The sequence below is a fragment of the Phodopus roborovskii genome, unplaced genomic scaffold, assembly GCF_943737965.1.
Source record: "Phodopus roborovskii unplaced genomic scaffold, PHOROB, whole genome shotgun sequence".
Taxonomy (NCBI): domain Eukaryota; kingdom Metazoa; phylum Chordata; class Mammalia; order Rodentia; family Cricetidae; genus Phodopus; species Phodopus roborovskii.
The window spans coordinates 1,361,658-1,383,855 of record NW_026126459.1 but is presented as its reverse complement, the minus strand read 5'-3'; the positions used below and the strand labels follow the sequence as shown (position 1 = coordinate 1,383,855).

At 46.9% G+C, this 22,198-nt stretch overlaps 1 protein-coding gene across 3 annotated transcripts in view; it reads right to left on the bottom strand.

Annotated features, from left to right (window-relative positions):
- Nucleotides 1-22,198, bottom strand: part of Mroh1 (maestro heat like repeat family member 1) — a 71,151-nt gene that overhangs the window by 39,527 nt on the left and 9,426 nt on the right. For 2 of the 3 annotated variants that reach the window (XM_051189209.1, XM_051189210.1), the window contains exons 3-12: nucleotides 20,075-20,153; nucleotides 18,751-18,896; nucleotides 10,607-10,738; nucleotides 10,028-10,190; nucleotides 9,736-9,834; nucleotides 5,454-5,605; nucleotides 4,956-5,096; nucleotides 4,519-4,611; nucleotides 1,758-1,836; nucleotides 199-312 (exon numbers count right to left, since the gene is read on the bottom strand). In XM_051189209.1, coding sequence (XP_051045166.1) covers nucleotides 199-312; nucleotides 1,758-1,836; nucleotides 4,519-4,611; nucleotides 4,956-5,096; nucleotides 5,454-5,605; nucleotides 9,736-9,834; nucleotides 10,028-10,190; nucleotides 10,607-10,738; nucleotides 18,751-18,896; nucleotides 20,075-20,096 — 1,141 coding nt within the window. In that variant the 5' untranslated portion in view covers nucleotides 20,097-20,153. Of the gene's footprint in view, nucleotides 1-198; nucleotides 313-1,757; nucleotides 1,837-4,518; nucleotides 4,612-4,955; nucleotides 5,097-5,453; nucleotides 5,606-9,735; nucleotides 9,835-10,027; nucleotides 10,191-10,606; nucleotides 10,739-18,750; nucleotides 18,897-20,074; nucleotides 20,154-22,198 lie in introns of those variants that run through there. The other variant, XM_051189211.1, reaches the window with a different exon arrangement.

Here is a 22,198-nt window from a genome sequence, read left to right as displayed (position 1 = left end):
CTAGAAGTTGCCACAGTCATGGTGTCTATTCTAAGCAGGAATAATGAAGACAAAGTTCAATGGTGAAAACCACCAAGGTAAAATACTACTATTAATAGCAATTCAAAGCAGGATGCTACTCTCATCTGTCAGATGGACACTATCCTGGTACTGCCCTGTGCTGGACATGGCCAGCCTGCAGGCACAGCAGGCACTCACCAGCTGAGTTGATGATGTGTCTCAGGATCTGCAGGGAACCCACACGGAGCCTCTCATTGCTAGTGTCCAGCCTGGGCAGTAAGAAGGCCAGCAGTCGGTCGGGAGAACAGCAGGCTGCAGGGAAAAATGCACATCAGACACTTTCTAACAGTCTCTTTGCTCCCTGTTCCATGCTTGCACCCTAAGCACCCCAGGACTGAGTTTGTGTATCTTGGTCATTTTGGATCTGGAGCTTCTCAGGACAAGGAAGGCAGAGCATCACTGTAGGGGATGCAGGAAGCTGGAACTCCATAGCCATCAATTTCATCCCAATGTTTTTTTGGAAAGGCTGTATAAAGGGAAGCGTTAGAGCACAGGGGGCTTTAACACCAATGGTTGATACCACATGGTACATGTAAGATTCAGACCTTGGGCTTGTTCCAACTTAATTCACAAGGGGGCCCTTCAGAGATCCTCCTGCTTCTGGGCTAGTTTGCAGCTAGAAAACTATTCTCAGGCACTCAGTTCCTGACCTGTACAGACCTCTAGCTTGGACCTATATCATTGCCAATGGGAACCTTTAGGAAATTACCTTGGTGAGTTCTCACCTTTGTGAATCAATGTCAATAACAGTTGGGGAAAAAAAAAAAAGGTCCTCCCTCATACACACTCTGGTCCAGTTAAACTAGTCTCCCAGAGTTCCCTCCCTTAAGGCTCTACATAGGTGCTGATATCACTGATCTTCAGCAGCTGGCAAGTCACAAACCTCTGCCTGACATTCAACTAGAGAGTGTGCCCTGATGGAATACAGATAGCAGGGACAGAGCTGGTAGGTAAAGCTTTCACTGTCCTAGACCACCAGGTTCCAGCAGAGGCACTGAAAGATGTTATCACCTCTAGCTAGGATCAGGTAATGCCAGACTGATGGCCTGAGCCAAGCACCACATACAGGGGTGCAAAGTAGTAGACTGAATGAGGGTCAAGGAATGGGAGACAGAAACCTCTAGAAGAAGAAAAGTAGGGCTATAACATTCACTTCACTGAAGATCAAGTACTTGGGGTTCTAGCTAAACCAAGACCCTGCTTGAGTCCCTAACTCCTCCTTAGCCATGAAGCTACCTACTATTGTCCTCCTCGAAGAGGACAACTGACCAGTCATGATGGCATATGAGTGAACTCCAGTATTTGGAAGCCTGAGGCAGAAGAATAATGAATTCAAGGACAGCTGAGCTACAAAAGGACCATGAGAATCTGTTTTGTTTGTTTTTATAATAATAATAATAATAATAACAACAACAACAACAACAATTAAAATAGCTATGCAGTGGTGGTACCAGTCTTTAATCCCAGCACTCGGGAGGGAGGCAGAAGAAGGGAGATCTCTGAGTACAAAGCCAGCTTGGCCTACAGAACAGTTCCAGGATAGCCAAGGCTACACAGTAGATAAATAGGTAGGTAGGTAGGTAGGTAGGTAGGTAGGTAGGTAGGTATGTGGGTAGGTAGATAGGACAAAGAGGATTGGTTCAGACATATCCTCAGAGGCTTCCCATACAGAAGACGCCACCCACACCACCACTCACCCAGCACTGTGAAGCAGCGAAGCACCTCCTTCTGGCTACTCATCACTAGGGGGCTTGAGGACTCCACAGGCACACAAATCTGCTCCAGAAGACAGGACAGACATTATGGTGGCAGATCCCTACTGCCCTACTGTCCTCTACCTCACCTGGGGTACTAGAAAGCTATTTTATTTTTGTTGGTTTTGTTTATTTCAAAAATTTTATTTTGTTTGTTTTTGAGACAGGGTTTCTCTGTGGCTTTGGAGGCTGTTCTGGAACTAGCTCTTGTAGACCAGGCTGGTCTTGAACTCACAGAGATTGCCTGCTTCTGCTTCCCGAGTGCTGGGATCAAAGGTGTGCACCACCACCCAGCTTCAAAAAATTTTTTTAAAAATTGTTGCCTGCGGGTCAGAAGAAGGCACCAGATCTCATTACAGATGGTTGTGAGCCATCTTCTGGTTGCTGCGAAATGACCTCAGATCCTCTGAAACAGCAGCCAGTATTCTTAATATCTGAGTCATCTCTCCTGCCCTCAGTTTATTTAAAAAAAAAAATTAAAGAGGGGCTAGAATGATCAGTGCTAAAGAGGTCTAGCTGCTCTTCCAGAGGACCTGGGTTCAATTCTCCCTACTCACATGGCAGCTCACAATGTAACTATAGTTGCATAGGACTTGAGGCCCTCTTCAGATCTCTGTGGTACCAGCACACATGGTACATAGATAAACATTCAGGCAGAACATCAATACATGTACAATAAAATAATTTAAAGATCTAATTTACTGTTTTATATGTATGAGTACTTTGCCTGAATAAGTGTTTGCATTCCTGGTGCCCCTGGAGGTCAAAAGAGGGCACCAGATTCCCTTGGACTAGGTTACATACTGACAGTTGTGAGCTGTCCTGTGGTACTAGGAATCAAGCCCAGATCATCTGCAAGAGCAACAAATATTAACCACTGAGCCATCTCTCCAGCCTACATTTGCTTTGTTTGTTTGTTTTTTCATGATTCTGTTGTGGTTTTTGTTTGCTTGCTTGTTTCCAAGACATGGCTTCTCTTTGTAGACCTGGCTGTCCTGGAACTCACTTGGTAGATCAGGCCAGCCTCGAACTTACAGACCAGGCATGCCTGCCTATGCTGGGATTTAAAGGCATGCCCCGCCACCACTACCCAGTTCCTACTTTTTTATTAACCACAAAGTTCCACAGATTCATGTACCCTCTGCTGGTCACTGTGTACAGGCAGCTTTCTCAGTCTCCTTGATCTACAAGGAGAAGTCTAGCCAGATAATTTCTCATAAAAGTACTTCCTATAATGGAATCTTGTGTCTCTCCTCTCTTGTTCAGTTCCTTGGTAGACCAAGGCAGCCTAGGGGCCTCTTTTTACCACTATAATTCAGCGACTATGCTAAAACTCCCACTGAGACCTCCTGGGCCAGCCCTCTGTACCACACCCTATCCTGCTGAATGCCCACTCCTGCTGTGGTGATTTGAATGAAAATGGCTCCACAGGCTCATATGTTTGAATACTTCCCCAGCTGGTCAAACTGTTTGGGAAGGATTAGGAGATGTGGCCTTATTGGAGCAGGTACGTCACTGAAGATGGGCTTTAAGGTTTCAAAAGACTCACACAATTTCCAGTTAGGTCTCCTTGCCTCTGTGATGCTAATCTTGGTAATCAACTACCTCTAGAATCACCTAAAACCTAAGCAGCTGCGGATTGGAGAGATGGCTCAGTGGTTAAGAGCAATGACTGCTCTTCCAGAGTTACAGATGGGTACATAACCATCTGTAACTCCAGGTCTCAGGGATCTGACATCCTCTTCTTGCCTCCATAAGTATCAGACACTGGTGGTGCAGACATGCATGCAGGCAAAATATCCATACACATACAAAAAAAAAAAAAAAAAGGAAAAAACAAACAAAACAAGCAGCTAGGTTTGAGTGTGAAGGATTTTCTGGATTAGCTCATTTGAGGTAAGAAGATCCACACCTTCTGTTGGCAGGCTACATTAGGCCAGGGATGAAAGAAGTTTTTGCTTTTTTGCCTGCTTGCCCTCATTTTCACTAGAAAGTTTATCTATCCTGCTCCTAAGGCATTCCTTCACTGGTGTTATAACCCACTTCTTCAGAATTCCAACACTGACTGAAGACTGGCAGCTCTCTTAATTTTCCCTGGACTCTAGAGATTAGGACATCTAAGACATCCAGTCTCATATATCAAACTACCACCAGATCCTTGTCCTTTTCATCAGGAGACAGTCAATGTTGGACTACTTGGACCACAGCCAGTAAGCCATGCTAATAAGTCACAGACAGACACAGATTCAGACACACACACACACACACACACACACACACACACTAGCAGTTCTGTTTCTCTAGAGAACTCTAACTAATATAGCCTTCTACTTGGAGAGCAAGATGTGAGCTATCAGCTGTTCCTGCTACCATGCTTTTGCCCATCATCATGGACTCTAACGCACTGAAACTTTAAGCCCAATTAGACACTTTCTTTTATAAGTTGCCTTTGTTGTGGCATTGTGTCACAGCAGTAGAAAAGAAACTAATACACTGTATCATCTGCACTTGCCACTGCTGAGCTGGAAGATGATGCTTTATCCGTGGAGGCCACAACCATGTAATGCTCAGGAAGCCCATTCCATGGCTGTGTGGCTGAAGCGCCCACTCCAAATCATGTTCCCTGTGCTTCCACTGGGCAACTCACTTTGAAGGGTCCATCCCCACAAGATCCATCATCCCAAATACTCATCTCCCAGCCTACCTGAGCATGAAGAGCCACTAAGAGGGCATCAAGCTGAACCTCCAGTGTGCGGCTGCCCACACTCACAGCTGCCTCGAGAATTTGACCCAGGCTCTGTTCAAGACAGGAAGGAGTTGGCTTCAGTCCACCTTCTGCCTCACAATAGAGAACTGAGGCCCTGTGATGTGGTCCAGGAGAACACTGATCCCCTTTTAAGACCCAAATTAAGAAGCTGTATCTTACCCTCCAGAATTTGGGGGCAGATTAAGAAAGGTGTTTTCTGGGTCACAGGTCAGTATGGCAGGTAGAGGTCCAAGTTCCCAAGCCCCCTTCCAGTGCTTAAAAGAGTGGAAGCCACTTGCCTCATAACCCAACACAAAATTTCAAGTTAGGGTTGCTCCTGCAGGGTCTGATCTGAGGTGTTCTGGGGTTGCTGTTCCCTCCCTCCCTACAAATACCTTGGATATCTGAAAGGTCTCCGCATGCTTCTTGTAGAGGCCGAGTACTGCAGGGAGGAGCTTAGGGAGCTGCTCTTCCAACTTCTCATTGGGAAGCAGGTGGCTCATGGGACCAAGAGCTGCCACCACTGCAAGCCGGAGCTGAAAAGACAGTAAAGACTACCTTGTCTGCTCACTGCTCTGAACTCCCAGGTCTAACAGGCAAGCATGATAACTAGTATGGGATAACTATGGCAAGAGGTCAGATGGTGACCAGGTAGGATATAGTCGCAGGGCAGAGAGTAGGTGCCATAGGGGCCTACAATGACCAGACCCCAAGACAAAGCTTTAGAACAGGTTGACTCCAGTTGGATGTAGGGGCCCTTCACCACCTCCTAAGCATCAACTGTAGCAGGGAACTCGGGTCCCTTTTCTCCCCCGCCTTAGAACTACCTTGGAAGAGAGAAAGGGCAAAGGCAGAAGGAAACCTCGTGGGTTAAGCCTCAGTCCTAGCTGTACCTTGGCATCTCGGCTCTGCAGCCAGTGGTGGAAAAGAATGTCATAGGCGCCAAAGATGTCAGCAGCAAAGGTGTCCTTCCTGACTGTGGGGTCTGGGGCTTGATCCAGGTTGGCCAGGTACTCCAAGGTGCTTTCACTGAAGTGCTGCAGAGCTGTGAGGGCCCTCCAGTGAGCAACTCCTGATGTCCCCCACTGGCTCCCCAGTGCTGCCCACGAGCTCCCAGACCAGCGCCTGGTTAGATGTTGACCCATGGGCTACCTTCCCAATCTGTATCTTCTCTGAAATCTCAGAACATGGCCTTCTCTGGAAACTGGGGACTACAGGCCTGTCAGGACAAGGTCACATACAGGAAAAGAGGTTCCAGGCCTATGTGGATGGACACAGGATACTAGGACTATTATCATGCCTTCCTTGGCTATGCCCTGGGGCCTGAATAGGGAGGGATACAGGTCATAAGACAATAGAGCAACAGGGGCAGGGTAGGCACTGAGGCAGAAATCTCTGTCCTTCACACCCTCTGAAACCAGTCAGTCAGTCCACCAAGGGCTCATATCCTGCCAAAGCCACTTTCATATAATCCAAAATCATCTGATTAATAGTTTATGGGCAGAGTGGTATGGTACATCTTCATGTAAATGTTAACTCTCAGATCATAAAAAGAACCTGGAAGCCAGGCATGGTAGTGTACCCCTTTAATCCTAGCACTCAGGAGGCAGACAGAGGCAAGAGGATCTCTGAGAGTTCAAGGCCAGCCTGGTCTACAAACTGAGTTCCAGTATAGCTAGGGCTGTTACACAGTGAAATCCTGCCTCAGGGCGGGGAGGGAGGGAAAGAGAGGAGAGATTTGAACCCTTCACTGATAGGGATAAACTACAGTGACAAACTCTCAAGAGAGAACTCCAAAGAAATGAAGGAAGAAAACAAAACAAAACCAAAAACTACCTTCCCACCAGGGCCCCTGGTGAAATGCTTACTGGTCAGTCCCCCTTTCCCTGAAGATGGGCTTCTGGCTGCTCCGTTCAAGTGGGCAATGGCCTCAACTCCCTCTACTCTTAGTTGCTGAATTAAGACCTGGAAACTGCAGAAGACTTGGAATTCCTCAGCTTCTCTCAGCACTTTCCTTTTGATCTCAAGGATCTTAGTCAGAGTGGTCTTCAGGGACAAGAATGTCTTTCCAAATAATAGGTAATCATACTTCCAGAAATAAGAACCTCACAACTTATTAGAGTTGTGTATACTCAAGATGAAAGAGGTCAACGTCCTTTTCCTGGGAAGCAGCCACCAGCTGAGTCTGCCACAAGTTCTCCCACAGCAATGTGTTCTCCTTTTGTACCTCCAGCATGGCACTGTTCAGAGCTGGCTCCTCACGATCACTAATCCTTCTAGTAGAGGTCTGCTAGCCAGATTCTCCTACACCTGTGTCTGCTTGGTTCTGCAGGTGTTTGACATCCTTGAAGAATGACATCACTGAACACCAGCCTAGTCTCCTTCCACCGTATAAGAATGCTACCACCTGGGCATCCTCCCCTTCAGTTCAAGCCACCTCTCAGAGTCACATTCTTCAGCTGCTCTAGGGAAGAATGGATGAAATACATTTCTGAGACCTGTTTCTCTAGAAAACCTTTGTTTCACCCTCTCAGTCAAATGGCATGGGTTGCGTTATGATCCTGTGTGTAGACTTCCATTGGAGCTGCAGAAAAGTGCCAGATTACGAGGGTGTGCCAGTTCCTTACCTATATTCAAGGCATGTGTGCCATGGCCATTCTGTCTGATGCATCTTCTCATCGTGGAGTTGTGGAACTTCACACATCCTTCTGTTTTCTTTTTCAGGTGTCTGTCACTGGAATGCAGGCTCCATGGTCTTACCCACTAAATCTTTCTTCTCTATTTTTCCTATTTCCTAAAACTCTGAATTCTACCATATTTCCCGGAAGTGTCTTCAATATCCAATTATTCTATGATGTTTTCCATTTCTCTCACCATATTTTTAGATAGCTTGATTTACTCTTGATTGTAGCTCCTTAATGGAAAGTGACATACTCTTGCCTCGTGAATTCACTCTCCTGTTATTTCCCTGGATGTTAGTCACAGAGCATAGCATATCTTTTGGTAATTTTCTCTTACCCAAAGTATTAATATCCCCGGGCTACAGTTTCTGTTTATTTTGTTGCCACCTTCCTACTTGGCTTTCCCTAGAAGTGGGACTTGTGTGCTGCCTGCCATACAGGCAGCAAGCCAGGCTGGCTGCAACCCTGCCCATCAGAGACCTTGCTACACACTCCTCTATAGATGGCCTCCTGTTAGACTTCTGCTCATTGCCTTCTGCTTTTGCAGTGTTGTCAACATTAGCCACACCTGACCTCAGATGGCCAGAAACAGAGATCCCACTGGCCTGACTGAAGCTGTGAAGCTGTTCTGGCCACAGGACTACTGTATCCTCCAGCATCCTCCAGCAGCAAACAAAGGATGCACAATATGAGCAGTATAGGCATTACAGGTAGTACAAGTAGGAAGCATTCTAGGAGTACCCCTGCAGAGCCTGGGTGACTTTAGCTAATAATCTCAGCAATTAGGAAGCTGAGGTAGCAGAACTGATTTCAAATTCAGAGATCCTCCCTCTGTAAACATAACAGGGCTGGGGATTGTAGCTCAGTTGGTAAAGTGTTTGCATAGCATGTACAAACCTCTGGGTTCAAGCCCTATTACCACATAAACCAAGGAGTGGTTGCATATCAGTAATTCTAGCAGAAGAACCAAAGGTTCAAAATCATCCTCAGCTGTATAGTCAGTCTATACAACATGAGACCCTTCTCCCATCCTAGAACAAAGACTTCATTCTGGGGCAGTGGTGGTGCATGCCTTTAATCCCAGCACTCAGGAGACAGAAGCATGTGGATCTCTGTGAGTTCAAGGACAGCCTGGTCTACAGAGCAAGTTCCAGGATAGCCAGGACAATTTTATAGGGAAATCTTGGCTCAGGAAACCAAAAAAGAAAAAAATTATTTTGGTACCCACACAGCAGGAACTAGAGGGCATTTCCTGCAGGTCAGGCTCAGTTCCACCATTTATTTTCAGGAGAGTCACAAAGCAATAGCAGCTAGTACTCGGGATGAATACCAAATGCTCAAAACACACAGTTCCCTTCCTCTTTGTTGGAGACTCTCTAAAACCTCTACCTGGGTGAGGCCCCATCACCTGTATCTAGCACTTTCTGGTTCAAATGTGTGTTTACCAAAGCATGCACTGTGCCTACTCTGCTACAAATCTACTATTCATCCCATACCATATTAAAAAGGGACATAGTGTGACCTGGCCCTGCTTCTCAATCACAGGCAGAAAGGGACTAGGAGAAGGCATGTCCCACAGACAATGGCATAAGAAAAGACAGGGCAAGAAAGATGGGAGTGCAGTGACTGTGGAGAGGTGGTAGCAGCTGAAGAATCTCCCAGATTTTGCTGCTCTGAGAAGTGGGGAAAGAAGGGAAAGAAAATTCAAGAACTCTCTAACAGACCCCACTTTGGATGGCTGGGCAGGAATAAAGGATCCTGACTTGAGGCATGAGGGTCCTAGGAAGGCTTAGATGCCTTTCCCGCCAAACATCAGAACCACAGCCTTGCTGTCAGGTGTTCTGAACACCCAGGAAGCCCAGGGCCACACATGTGAAATAACTGCTGTTACTGGCAAGCAGCCCAGGGTCTCTGACCCCCACTTTCACTAGAGTGATCCTTTGCTTCATTTCCAGCAGAAGGAAGACCCTCTGTCACTGACAGTCTCGCTTACCACTAGGTACCATGTGCAGGCCACAAGGTTGTGGCCCGCGGACCCTTGCAAGCACACAAAGGGCTGCAGACCCCAGGCCATGAGAGAATGGTAGCAAGACAGTGAATGTGTGACATGGTCCTTCCCCACCATGGGTCTAAGATACCAAGTGAATGGCCACTCTGCTAGTTTGGAACATGTAGTATAAACATGGAGCATTGTTTAAGAAAAGACTTCCCACTCTTCAGGCTTATCTAAGCCTCTGAATAAAACAAAGGTGTTGGAGAGGCCGTTCCCAGCATCAGAAAGAGGCAGTAATGTGGCAGAGGCTATATCTGTGAGTGCAGGCCCCTACCCGGCCTCACCTCAGTAGCAGCTTGACCAACTGAGCCCTATCTCACTAGTAGACAGCCCACACCCATCTCAACGGTACCTATCACAAAGGGTTATCTTTGTATACAGTCTCCCAAGAGGGGCCCCAGTTCAGGAAGTGACGGAGATGGGCAATGCCCATTGTCTTACCACAACAGAACACCACCCTCAGCGCATCCTGCTTGGCCATACCCAGCATGGGTAGCATGGTACTCAGGATGGATGGCAGAAAGGGAACCATGCCAAATGCTGGAAGAGAGAGGCTGTCACAAGGGCTGCAGGCCCAGTCTACTTCCCACCCACCCCCTCCCTCAAGACTTTGAGGGGCCCCACAGAGGTACCCTTTACAGCTTAAGGTATGAGAGCAGAACCCCAGGTAATCCTCAGAGGTCCCCAGAACTACTCAAGGACATCAAGGGACCAGAATCACAATGGCACCTACCATTGGACACTGAGAGGCTGGCAAGTGTGTGCAACACCGAGGGGTGTGGCAGAACACCAGGCTGGAACCTGTTGAGCACTTCCTCCATCACCTGGTTGATGAATTGCTTCCCCACAGCCACCAGGACACTGCTTGCTGCCTGTTGCCAGTCACAGTCCAGCTCCTGCACCCCAAACAATCACCAGCTTGACCTACCCCTGAACCTCTCAAGAGATACAAGCAAGATACTACTCTGCCCTTAGTGGTGCCTAGAAAAGAGAAAGTTGCTGTGTCCCCAGTGCTCTTAGTGAATGCAGGTCAGAGAGCACATGGCATGACCTTCAGCCCACCTCCCTTCCATAGGGGCTCTGATACCGATGGGAGAAGTGGCATGAAGCCACTAGCCTGACAATGTGTTCCCTAACCTCATCCCCTAGAAATTTGGCTTGTTCTCTGCTTTAGCCTCTGCCTTTGCCCCTGAGAGGTACACAGGATCAAGGGGTCTTTGCTGTCCACCTCCAGCCTTGTTCCAGATACTATGGGATGAAGGCCAAAGAAAGGGAGCTGTCCTCCCCAGCCTACATGGCCACAGGCTCTCACCTTGGTCTTAGTCATCTCACTGGAAGCCAGGAGGATGACAATGCCAGCAGTGTCCTTGTCCAGCTCCTGGATATGACTGCTCAGTACTGTCTCCATGGCCCTCAGGATCTTCGTACGGTATGGATGAGCCAGCTGAGGAGAGAAGTTTCCAGGGAATGTCCTGAGAGTAGCCAGGTACTCTACATACTTTTTTTCTACAGGGGCTAGTAGACTATGCAAGGTCATGCCCTTAAAGAGAGCATACTCCTGGCTGAGCCTCAGAGCCTATGTAAGCACCTGTGTGTCTTTGGAAGGGCCAATGGCAGTCTTGTGAGGCAAACTGCAAGCAGATGAGCTGGTCACCTTCCTCCTGAGTACTGCCAGCAAGGTCTCCTGGAGAGCACCTCTTCCTCCCACACTTGACCTCCCAGGGACAAGGATAACATGCCCTCCTTTAATTACCATTCTCTGCAGCCAGGCCCCTCCTAGGGCTATAAATGTGCTAGAAGTCAAACATGGCCACCACTGCCCTCCTTCAGCCATGACCTTTCTCTGTTTACTACTGACCCAACCCTTGACATGGTCTTTCCTTATCTTAGCAGCTCTTAAGTCACCCTGGACTAAGAACTGGCTATCTGTACTGGAAGGCTGAGGTAGAATTTGTCTAGGCCCATATAAGGAGTCATGGAGGGGTTGCTAATGAAGGCTCCCAGCTGCCAACAGTGGGAGTAACCTGATATACCCACTGAGAGTAGCCTGCACTGGGTGGCATGGGTGTCAGCAAGGGCAGGCCCAGAACAGGGAAGTGTTCCACAGGCACTGGGACCACCTCTTCAATGATGCCATAAACTGTCTCACCACAGTAGGGAGAACAAGTTAGCTGGGACCCATGCAAGACAATACAGTTCAGTTAAGAAAGCTACACATAGGACTAGAAAGATAGCTCAGCAGTTAAGAACTCTGGCTGCTCTTCTAGAGGACACCCAGCACCCACACAGCAGCTCACAGTTATCTATAACTACTCCAGCCCCAGGGGATCTAATACCCTTTTCTAGACTCCTTGGGCGCCACACAGACATACATGTAGGCAAAACCCCATTTATATAAAATAAACACATAAATAAAGGGAAAAATAATTAAAATATTTGGCTGTGGGTCTCTGCAACTGTTTCCTTTAACTGCTGGGTGAGGTCTCTCTGGTGACAACTGAACTAGGTATCAGTATATGATTATAGCAGAATATCACTAGGAATCTTTTCATTGACTTTTTTTTTTCTTTGTCAGTTATGTTTGGTTATGTCCCAGGCCTCTGTGCAAAGCTCCAGGAATTTTGCAGAAGGGGAAGAAGAATTATAGGAGCCAGAGGGGTCAAGGACACCAAAAAAACCACAGAATCAACTAATCTGGACTCATAGGAGCTCACAGAGATTGAACCGACAACCAGGAAGCCTGCATGTGGCTGACCTAGGTCCTCTGCATATATGTTACAGTATGTAGCTTGGTCTTCTTGTGGGACTAACAGCAGGAACAGGAGCTATGTCTGACTCTGTTGACTCCTTTTGGGATCCTTTCCCTCATACTGGGTTGCCTTATCCAGCCTTAATGCTAGGGGAGGTGCCTAGTCTTAGGGTAACTTGATATACCATGTTTGATTGATATCCATGGGAGAAGGCCTGCCCTTTTCTGGAGAGAAATGGAGGAGTAGTAGATGGGATGGGGTGTAGAGGGGAAGTTTCAGGGGAGGGACTAGAAGGAGAGAAGGGAGGGGAAACAGAGGTCAGGATATGATTTTTTTAAAAAAGGAAGGAAGGAAGGAAGGAAGGCGTGATGGAGAGAGGAAGGGAGAGAAGGGGAGGGAGATATGGAAGGAAAGGAAGGGAGGAAGGAAGGAAGGAGGAAAGGAGGGAGGGAAGGGAAGGGAAAGGAGGGGGGGAAGGAAGGAAGGGAAGGAGGGAAGGAAAGGAGGGAAGGGAAGGGAGCCACACACAGTATCCACACAGCACCCTGGCCCAGAAGCAGATGAGACAAGCTTGATGGCTGCTGGTGCCTGGTGTATGAGCTACAAATGATTACCCTTCATTCCTGAGCCCACAATGGATGAGACATTCATTCCTAAAAGAAACTAGTATAATCACAAATAGCTCCAGAGAAAAGGAACCTGCCAGTTTAAGGAAAGAGCCCCTGCCCTATTTTATGCTTCTTCAGGATAAAGTTTTTGCATGTTGGTGCACAGTGGGGGGTGCACACTGAGATGGTGCTTCTTGGTCATCACAGAGGGGGACAGCCACTTCAGCTAGCTGGGTTCACATTTCTCTTTCCAGGAACATGGTGTTCCTGCAAGAATCCCTCATGGGCCAGCCTCATGGGGCTTCCCTCATGGGAAGCCATGGCCAGCATGTCACGGAGAAGGGGAAGGGTTGTTGATGCTTTCTTTAGAGAACAGAAAATTAATATGAACTGGTATGCTTTTATTCAATCAAAATTATTAGGAACTTGGAGCACAGCTCTGATGAGCTGTGAGAACATCTCTTCAGCTCTATCTGAAACAAATGTTTCCAGCCTCCTCTAAGCTCTTGGTCATACGAGCACATTTCAAAGACATATGGGCTTTCCAGGCTTCTCATTTTGGGTTTTGATTTGTTTTTTTTGTTTGTTTGTGACAGTTTCCTTGTAACCCTGGCTGTTCTGGAACTCGCTCTGTGGAAGAGGCTGGCCTTGAACTCAGAGATCCACCTGCCTCTGTGTCCTCCAGGCCCCAGGCTTCTAATTCTCCTCACGTTCATGAAGGTACTTTCGGGAAAACTCTGCCTTCCTCTAACAGAAAAACAAACAGAAGGAAGGAGTTGCTCAGCTTGCTTCTCAAGGTACTCACTCTCCTAGCACATTCATTGTGTATGCTGCTCTGGAAACTTACTGCCCCCTCAAGAGCAACAGGGCATCTTTAGTGGCTGGTGAAGCAGACTGGTTGTGACCTTGGACACTTTAAGGGAAATGTCAAAGCAATGTACATTTTAGAAAACCAGATATAAAAGCTGGAAAGATGGCTCAGCAGTTAAAAGAACTTGCTGTTCTTGCAAAAGACCAAGATCCAGTTCCAGCAGGTTCAATGCCCTCTTCTGGCTTCTACAGGTATTGCATGCATGTGGTACACACATACACATAAAAAGCAAAATTTAAAAAATTTTTAAAAGTTTAAGAATAAAAATTTTAACAAGGTGGTACAGACCTCCAAGACTTGGGAGGCAGAGGCAGTCAGATGTCTGTGAATTCGAGGCCAGCCTGGTTTACAGAGCAAGTTCCAGGATAGTCAGGGCTATACAGAGAAACTGTCTAAAAAAAACCAAAACCAAAACAATCAGTCAATCAAAAACTTTTATTGTCATGTTTTGTTGCTCTTGAGAGGTCACGAGCAAAGCACTGAAGTAGGGATGGTGATGATTTGGCCCTCCTGAGGAGGAGGTAGGTTCCATTCCCTAGAGGATCTTAAGTGAGATGCTGACTGCACCTGCTTCACAAGGCTAGAAGCACACAGCTATAGGGAAGGCATAGGTTGGCATATTACTATATTTGGTTCAACAGTTCTCATGTTAATGGGTCACCAAGGAGTGGCCTCTATTTTCCCATCTGAATGAGTCCTCAATGGGCTAAACTGATGACCTGATGACCATCAGATCTATAGCTGTGACTTTTGCCCTGGGACTCAAAGCTTGAAAGACGACTGCATCCAGCTCTCAGGAGGCAGAGGCAGGTGAATCTCTGGAGTTTGAGGCTGGTCTGATACACATAGTAAAACACACCCAGGGCTACACAGAGACCTTGTCTCAAACAACAACAAAGGATGGCTGCAACACCCCTGAAGCCAAGAACTTCAAGGGTCTAAAACATATTCCTATTTTAGTCCCTTTTAAAATGTGACATTGTGCAATACATATTTGGTTTTTGTCTGATTTCACGGCACAGACTCCTAAAATTCTTGTATTCACCAATGTGAATACAAGATGTGGAGGGTCCGGAAGGTGGCACACCCAGAAAAGACAGGAGAACTCAACATCCTTCCTACGTGCCCCACTCTCTGCATCTTCCCTGGTGTTCATCCATATCCTCTGTCCCATCCTTGATGATAAATGGACAAAATGTGAGTAAAGTGTTTAGAGAGTTGCAAAAGTCAATTTAGCAACTAATAGATTCCAAGGAGGTAGTTTGAGGAACTCCAATTTGTAGCTAATGGAACATAGGTCACAACCAGAGCTTTGCTACTGACATCTGAAGCAAGGCTGTCTTGGGGCTAAGTCCTCATCTGTGGAGTCTAGCATGACCTCATGGTGGAAAGAATCAGAATGGAATGGAATTAGAAGATGGCTGGCTATGTCTGTCACAGGGTTGCTTGCTTGTATTTGGTCATGTGGAGGTATGCAGGTAGGAGAGGCTGGTAAAGAGATTGGCTGTGGTCAGGCAGTGGCTATGCACACCTTTAATCCCAGCTCTCAGGAGGCAGAGGTAGGAAGGTCTCTTGAGTTTGAGGCCAGCCTGTTCCAGGACAGGCTCCAAAGCTATAGAGAAAAACCCTTTCTCTCAAAAAACAAAAACAAAAAAGTGGGAGATAGAGAGAAAGAGAGAGAGGGAGGGAGGGAAGCAGGGAAGGAGGGAGGGAGGGAGAGAGGGAGAGAGAGAGAGAGAGACTGGGTGTGTATTTCTTGCTATGTCTGACAAGTCAACTGGAACTATAGTGATGTCTCCACTCCAGTCAACAAAGAATCAAACACTGATTTATGTGTTGATGTTGGACTCTGTGGTGGTTTGAAAGAAAATGGCCCCCAAGTTTGTTGGAGAAGGTATGGGCTTGTTGGAAGAAGTATATCACTGGAGATGGGATCTGAGGTTTCATGTATGCTCAAGCAATGTCCACTGTCTCAGACCTGTTGCCTGTGAGTTAAGATGTAAGAACTTTCAGCTCCATGTCTGCCTGCATGCCACCTTGCTCCCCACCATGACAATAATGAGCTAAAACCACTGAAACCATAAGTGAGCCACCACAATTAAATGATTTTCCTTTATAAGAGTTGTTGTAGTCATGGTGTCTCTTCACAGCAATAGAAACCCTAAGACAAGTGCTAACACCTAGTTGTATTTCACACAGCCAATATTGTAGCTGACTTCTACACTGGGGTATGATTTCTGCCAACCCTAAACATGGTATCATGACCTACAGACAAGTAAACCACAATCCCTTATGTCAGGAAGGAATTCCACAGACTGGACACCAGACAGGAAAGTGTTTTGAGTTCAAAATGGTGGCAAGGAAAAGGAAGAGAAAAAACTCAGCCACCATGGGAAAACAATGGCTTTACTACTTTTTCTCTCCTCCCTACCTCCATGGCCTAATTACTCCAGGGAGTCTTCCTGAACTGGATCTTGGCAAATAAAGAGAATGGTGGCTTGTGCTAGGTCTAAAACCATGAGGCCCAGCACAGGAAAGCAATAGAGACACAGCTTAGCGCCCTCTGCACTGGGCCCTGGAGTGTAACACAGTGGTACACACCTGGCTAATATACACAAGGTGCTGGGTTCCCAACACCACACATATGAGGCAGACCTAGTAGTACATGCCCATCATCCCAGTACCTGAGAGGCAGAGACAGGAGGGCCACAAGTTCAAGATCATCCTCACTAACATACCAAGTTCAAAGCCATATATGAGATGCCATTAAGGAAGAAGAAGAGGAGGAGAAAAGAAAAAGCAGGAATAAAAGAAGAGAAAGATGATGACTGATCACAAACACACAAACTTCAGACTGGAGCTAACCATAAGGTACTGTGTGTATCTCAAAATAACAACTGGCAGAACTTTCCTCTCATGCCCAATTTGGACTCAGTGGAATCTGAAAAGGTGCAAGCTGCAACCAAGCAAGATGGCACCACCTATGCTACTATGCCCCTTCTCATGGGTGCTGGCCCCAAGTCTGGCTCCTCTGTCAAAGTTCTACATCTGGGAGCCACCAAATTCTGAACTTACCTGGCTGAAGGTTGAGCTAACTTTGGGCTCCACCACTTTTCTGCGGATGTATGTCTGGTCAACATAATGACCCTGGATTTATCAATCTGTTGTGATGTTAATGTGAGCAAAAAGTTACCTTTGAATATGTCAAGTCAGAAGAAAAAAGTACATGCTGCATGGGGGAGATGCCACAGGGGAGAGATGTGTATGAAAATATAGTGACAAACACAGCCCAGGACAGCTGCAGAACAGCAAGCCCAGGCCTCTTAGAAGCTAGTGTGAGAGGCCAGGGAAAGGCCACACCCTACAATATCAGGACCAGAGCTCTCAATTCAACAAAGACCCACTGCAGCCATTCAGTGAGATAGCAAGTTTTTTTGCTTTTGTTTTTAACTCCGTGAAAAAAAAAATTATGAAAGGCAGAAAAAAAGGAAAACTCCTAATTCAGGAAATGAGCACAGCAGCCATATTAGTTTGCAGGGAGCTGCCCTAAGTGAGAACTGCACATCAGAGCAAGAAGACTTTAAGCCACACAGAGAAGAGCATTGGCCAGCACCACTATGTATGCTTGGCCCTGAGAGAACAAAACACATAGCAAATATGGCAGCTCTCATAGATTACCGCGCTTTACTCAGCTTCCTAACAAGTTGAATAAAGCTACAGTACCAGTACCTCCACATCAGGTGTCACACACCACAGCAGGGTTAGTGGCTATGTTCATGCAACTGAGCCATTTCCCCAGGAGATAGTTGGCAGATGAGATAAATGCCATGGAGAATGGTGCCTGGTACTCGTGGCTCTGGCCACTTAAGAAACTTGACTGATGAGCATGAAGGCACACACACACCTTTAATCTCAGAATTTGGGAGGCAGAAGCAGGTGGAACTCTGTGAGCTCATGGTCAGCCTGGTCTACACAGTAAATTCCAGGACAGAGAGACCCTGTCTCAAAAGATAGGGGAGTGGGCTGGAAGAATAGATAAGGAGGGTAGCCATCTAGGCAATATAACACAACCCACATCCATGGGGCTGAAGAGATGGCTCAGCAAAAAGCTGCTTGCTATACAGGCCTGACAACCCAAGTTCAATTTCCAGAACTCACACGAAGATAGAAGGAGATGGACTAGAGACATAGCCATAGCAGTTAAGAGCATTTGCTGCTTTTCCAGAGGACCCAAGTTCAGTTCCCAGTACCCACATTAGGTGGCTGAGAGCTGCTTCTAACTCTCAACTCCAGGGGATCCAGCATCCTTTTCTGGCCTCCACAGGCACCCTCTGACACACAGAGAAATATATAAATAAAAAATAAATAAAGTAAACCTTTGTTTTTTAATGGAAGGAGAGGCTGGTGGTGGTAGCACTTGGGAGGCAGGGTCAGGTGGATCTCTGTAAACTCAAGGTCAGCCTGATGTACAGAGTGAGTTCCAGGACAGCCAGGGCTACAGAGAGAAGCCCTGTCTCAAAAACAAACAAACCAAACCAAACTAATAATAAATAAAAGAACCAGGTGTGGTGATACCTGTCTGTAGCCCTACCACTCTGGAGAGTAAGGAACAAGGGTCACATGTTCAAAGTCAATGTGTACTATAGAACTAGACCCTGTTTCAAAGCAAAACAAGAGAAACCTCATGAGGTAAGAGCAATCTGGGGCTAACAGTTTGACATCCCATAGCATCAAAAAGAATCCCAAATTTCTTGCCCTTCTACATGAGCCATGCCTGTCCACAGACTGGGATGTTCTAGGGTAGCAGAGGTCCTATGTTCTTAAAATAGCTTTCTGGAAGGGGATGGAAAATGGGGTGGCAGTCTGCAAACCTTGAACAGTTACCCAGGCCAACACAGGGCCTGGACTCTTAAGAACCATAGACACTCAGCCAATAAGACCTGGAAACAGCCTGTATTCCCTCAGACAAGGGAGCCATCCTATCTCCATTCAATGTGCAAAAGGGAACAGACAACAGCCTCTGCTCATGAATGCTGTCCACTGAAGTGACAGCCCAGTCCCCTCATAATGGGACCACCAGTTCATTTTCCCTATGGAGAAGAACCAGCTATCATCATCTTTAAACACTGGCATATAGGGAATGTACTGCTGACAGAATTGCTCATCACCTAACCCTAGAGATGAAGATGCTCCATGATGACCTCACCACCGCCAAGGGGAGAGGTACCTTGTCATGCTGCCGTAGGTATTCCTCACAGGCATGGAGTGTCTCTGCTGGCCGTGCCTCTCCAAGGGAGCACAGCGCACTGCAGACCTGCTCCTGCACCACAGGGTCCTTGTCGGTGATGGAGTCCAGTAGGGTGAAGGACAGCTCTGCAGTGACAAAACCCAGTGTGCTCAGGCCCAAGTACACCACGGCTGTCTACCTATGACTGACACCTACCAGCACATCCAAGGGCAACTACAAGCCCAATGCCTCAGGGCCAATAGGCATGGCCACTTGTGTAACATGTGTTGCTGACCTGAAGCTGCTATCTCTGGTAAAAGCCACTCCCTTCTTCTGTACTGACCACAATCCCTGATTATCCCCCACTGTACTTCCATGCTTTTGTGGGATCAAGGACACTGAGTGGACCAAATGACACAGGGCTCAGACTCTGGTTATCACTGAGAAGCTATCTGAGGTCACAGCTTTAGTTAGCACTCCCATGGCTGCCCCAGCTATGATAAGGCCTGGACTTCTACAAGGCCATAACCTTATCCTCAGACTCACAGGGCTCCACAAAGAATCCAAACACACAGACACTTTCAGAAAGTTCCTTGAGTTCAGGACACAGAACAGACTGGACTTTACACCCAACTCCTATATGTAGAAGGGTGGCATTGGGTAGCACACTGGTAATGAACAGTAAATGATGCCCACAGCATCTGTCCCATAGGACTTTGACTGACAAGCCCGGGTGTAAACAAAGGAGAGTAGCTCTATGCAATAAAGGCAAAACAGGCAAACCAGAGACATTATCCCACCCCCAAAAAGACCCTCCAGACTGGGCCTCTGCTTCCCAGACACCAGGCCTAAAGGACAATGTCACAGGAGACTATCTGGAGGCACCTGCAATGGCATCAGGACAGACAGGTACCCAAGGAGAACTTGTCTCCCTGGTTGAGAGGGGTTCCTCATCCTGAACAGGAAGGGGAATTGTTTAACAGTTCTCCACTTCAAAAAATGCAACCATTGAATGAATAGACTGATCCAATTAATAAGATATGATTGCATAAGGTCAAGTTCAACCCAATAAACCATCCCTGGCCCCTTTAAAGCACATCTCAATGCCTGTTCTCCAAGTGTGATGGGAACAGTCACACTCTCATACCATCTTGTACACACAGAACCTGGCCTCCAGGGACAACAAAAAAGTAGGCACTACCTCCCTCATCCCAACATCTTCAACTTCCTGCCTGGGCTGGGAATGCAATGGAGTACCACAAGCCTCAGCAGCTCTAATAGCTGGAGGGCAGGTGGGCAGGAGGTGCTTCCCACATGTACTCACTTTTTATGTAGGGCCTGGTCATCTCTGTGGTCTTGGCTTCCACCTCTCCAGTGTAAGCATGGACAACTTCCTCCCCAACCTAGAATAATGGGAACATGGGATTTTACTCATTATCTCCACCACACTAAGTCCAGGATTAGTTGCTATTTATTTATCAAACCCTAATTTAAATGAAATTGTCCTAGGGAAGATCTCTATCACAGCTGGCTGATCCTCTCAGGAAAGGAAGAACATTCCACGATCCCCAGGAACCCCCCAGCTCTCCTACATTCCCGACCTTCCAGCCTCCACCAGCAGGACAGTAACTTATGGCATGTCCAAGGCTGGCATATGGTTATATCTTCACAGTACTGGCAAACATGGCCACTCTCCCTAAGGTGAGACGTGGACACCATAGTTCTCCCACACTGTGTGAGCTCAGCTGTACATGGTCACAAAAAGTAAAGTCCCTCAAATAACCAAGTGCTTGTGCCTCTTCACTATGTGGTCTCATGTTCAAGTACTAGGTCATATACTCTAAGAACCTACAAGATGGGAGAGCCTACTTGCCCACCTTCAGCACAGCCAGGTACATTCAGGTGCCAGATGCTCCATCTCAAATAATTCTCCATGTCATTATTCCTTCAATCACCTCCCAACCCTCAGTCCTTCCCGACCATGGCCTCCCGATCAGAGAAAAAGGCAAAGTGAAAAACTACATAAACCTTGGGAGAAATAGAATTAAAAAGCAAGTCAAAGCCAGGTGGTGGTGGCTCATGTCCTTAATCCCAGCACTCGGGAGGAAGAGGCAGGTAGATTTCTGTGGTTCCAGGTCTGCCTCATCTACCAAGTAAGCTCTAGAACACCCAGAGCTGTTACATAAAGAAACCCTGTCTCAAAAAACAAAACAAAATAAGTAAGTAAGTAAATAAATAAAAGCAGGTGAAATTTTCAGTTCAAGAAAGTAGGTTTAATAGGACAGTAAGATGCCTCGGTGGGTAAAACAGTGTTAGCTGCCAAGCCTGACAACCTGAGTTCAATCCCTAGAACCTACCTAAATGGTGGAGGAAGAAAGCCAGCTCTTACAAATTGTTCTCTGATGTACACACATACACAAACATATACAAGAAAAGCTAAAAATAACCTTTTTATTAATTTATTTTTTACATTCCAATCCTGGTTTCCCCTCTCTCCTCTCCTCCTGCTCCCCTCACTGTCCCCACTCCCATCTGCTTCTAGGAGAGGGTAAGGCCTCCCCTAGGAAGTCTACTAAGTCCGTCCCATCATCTCATTGAGGCAAGAACAAGGCACCTCTCCACACTCTCCATACACACCCCTATAACTAGGCTGGGCAAGGTATCTCTCCATATAGAATGGGCTCCACTAAATCAGTTTGTGCATTAGTGTTAGATCTTGGACCCACTACCAGTGGCCTCATATATTGTCCCAGTCAAACATTGTCACCTATATTAAGGGAGTCTAGTTCAGTCTTATGTAGGTTCCCTATTTGTCAGACCTGAGTCAGTGATCTCTCACTAGCTAAGGTCAGCTGATGCTGTGGGTTTCCCTATCATGGTTTTGACTCCTTTGTTCATATTATTGATCCTCCCTCACTTCGATTGTACTCCAGGAGCTTGACCCATTGATTAGTTGTGGATTTCTGCATCTTTTTGCTAAAAATAATTTTAAAAAAGATACTGGGAGCTGGAGAAGATACCTCAGCAGTTAAGAACCCTTGCTGCTCTTGCAGAGGACCCAAGTTCTGTTTCCCAAGCCTAGCTTACAACTACCTGTGAACTCCAGTTCCAGGGTATTTGATGCCCTCTTCTGGCCTCTAAGAACACCTGCATACATGTGGCCAAATCACAGCCATATACAGATAAGACAGGGTTTTTCTGTTGTAGCCCTGGCTGTCACCACCACTGCCCAGTTCCCAAAAGTGTATTTTCAAAAGATAAACTTGAGGGTACTGGAGAGATGGCTCAGAGGTTAAGAACACTGGATCCCCTTCCAGGGGACCTGGGCTTAGTTCCTAGCATCCTTATGGCAGCTCACAATGGTAATTCCAGTTCCAAAGGATTTGAGACCCTTTTCTAGCTGGTCACTGGGCACACATGTGACAAAGGATATGCAGACAAAACCATC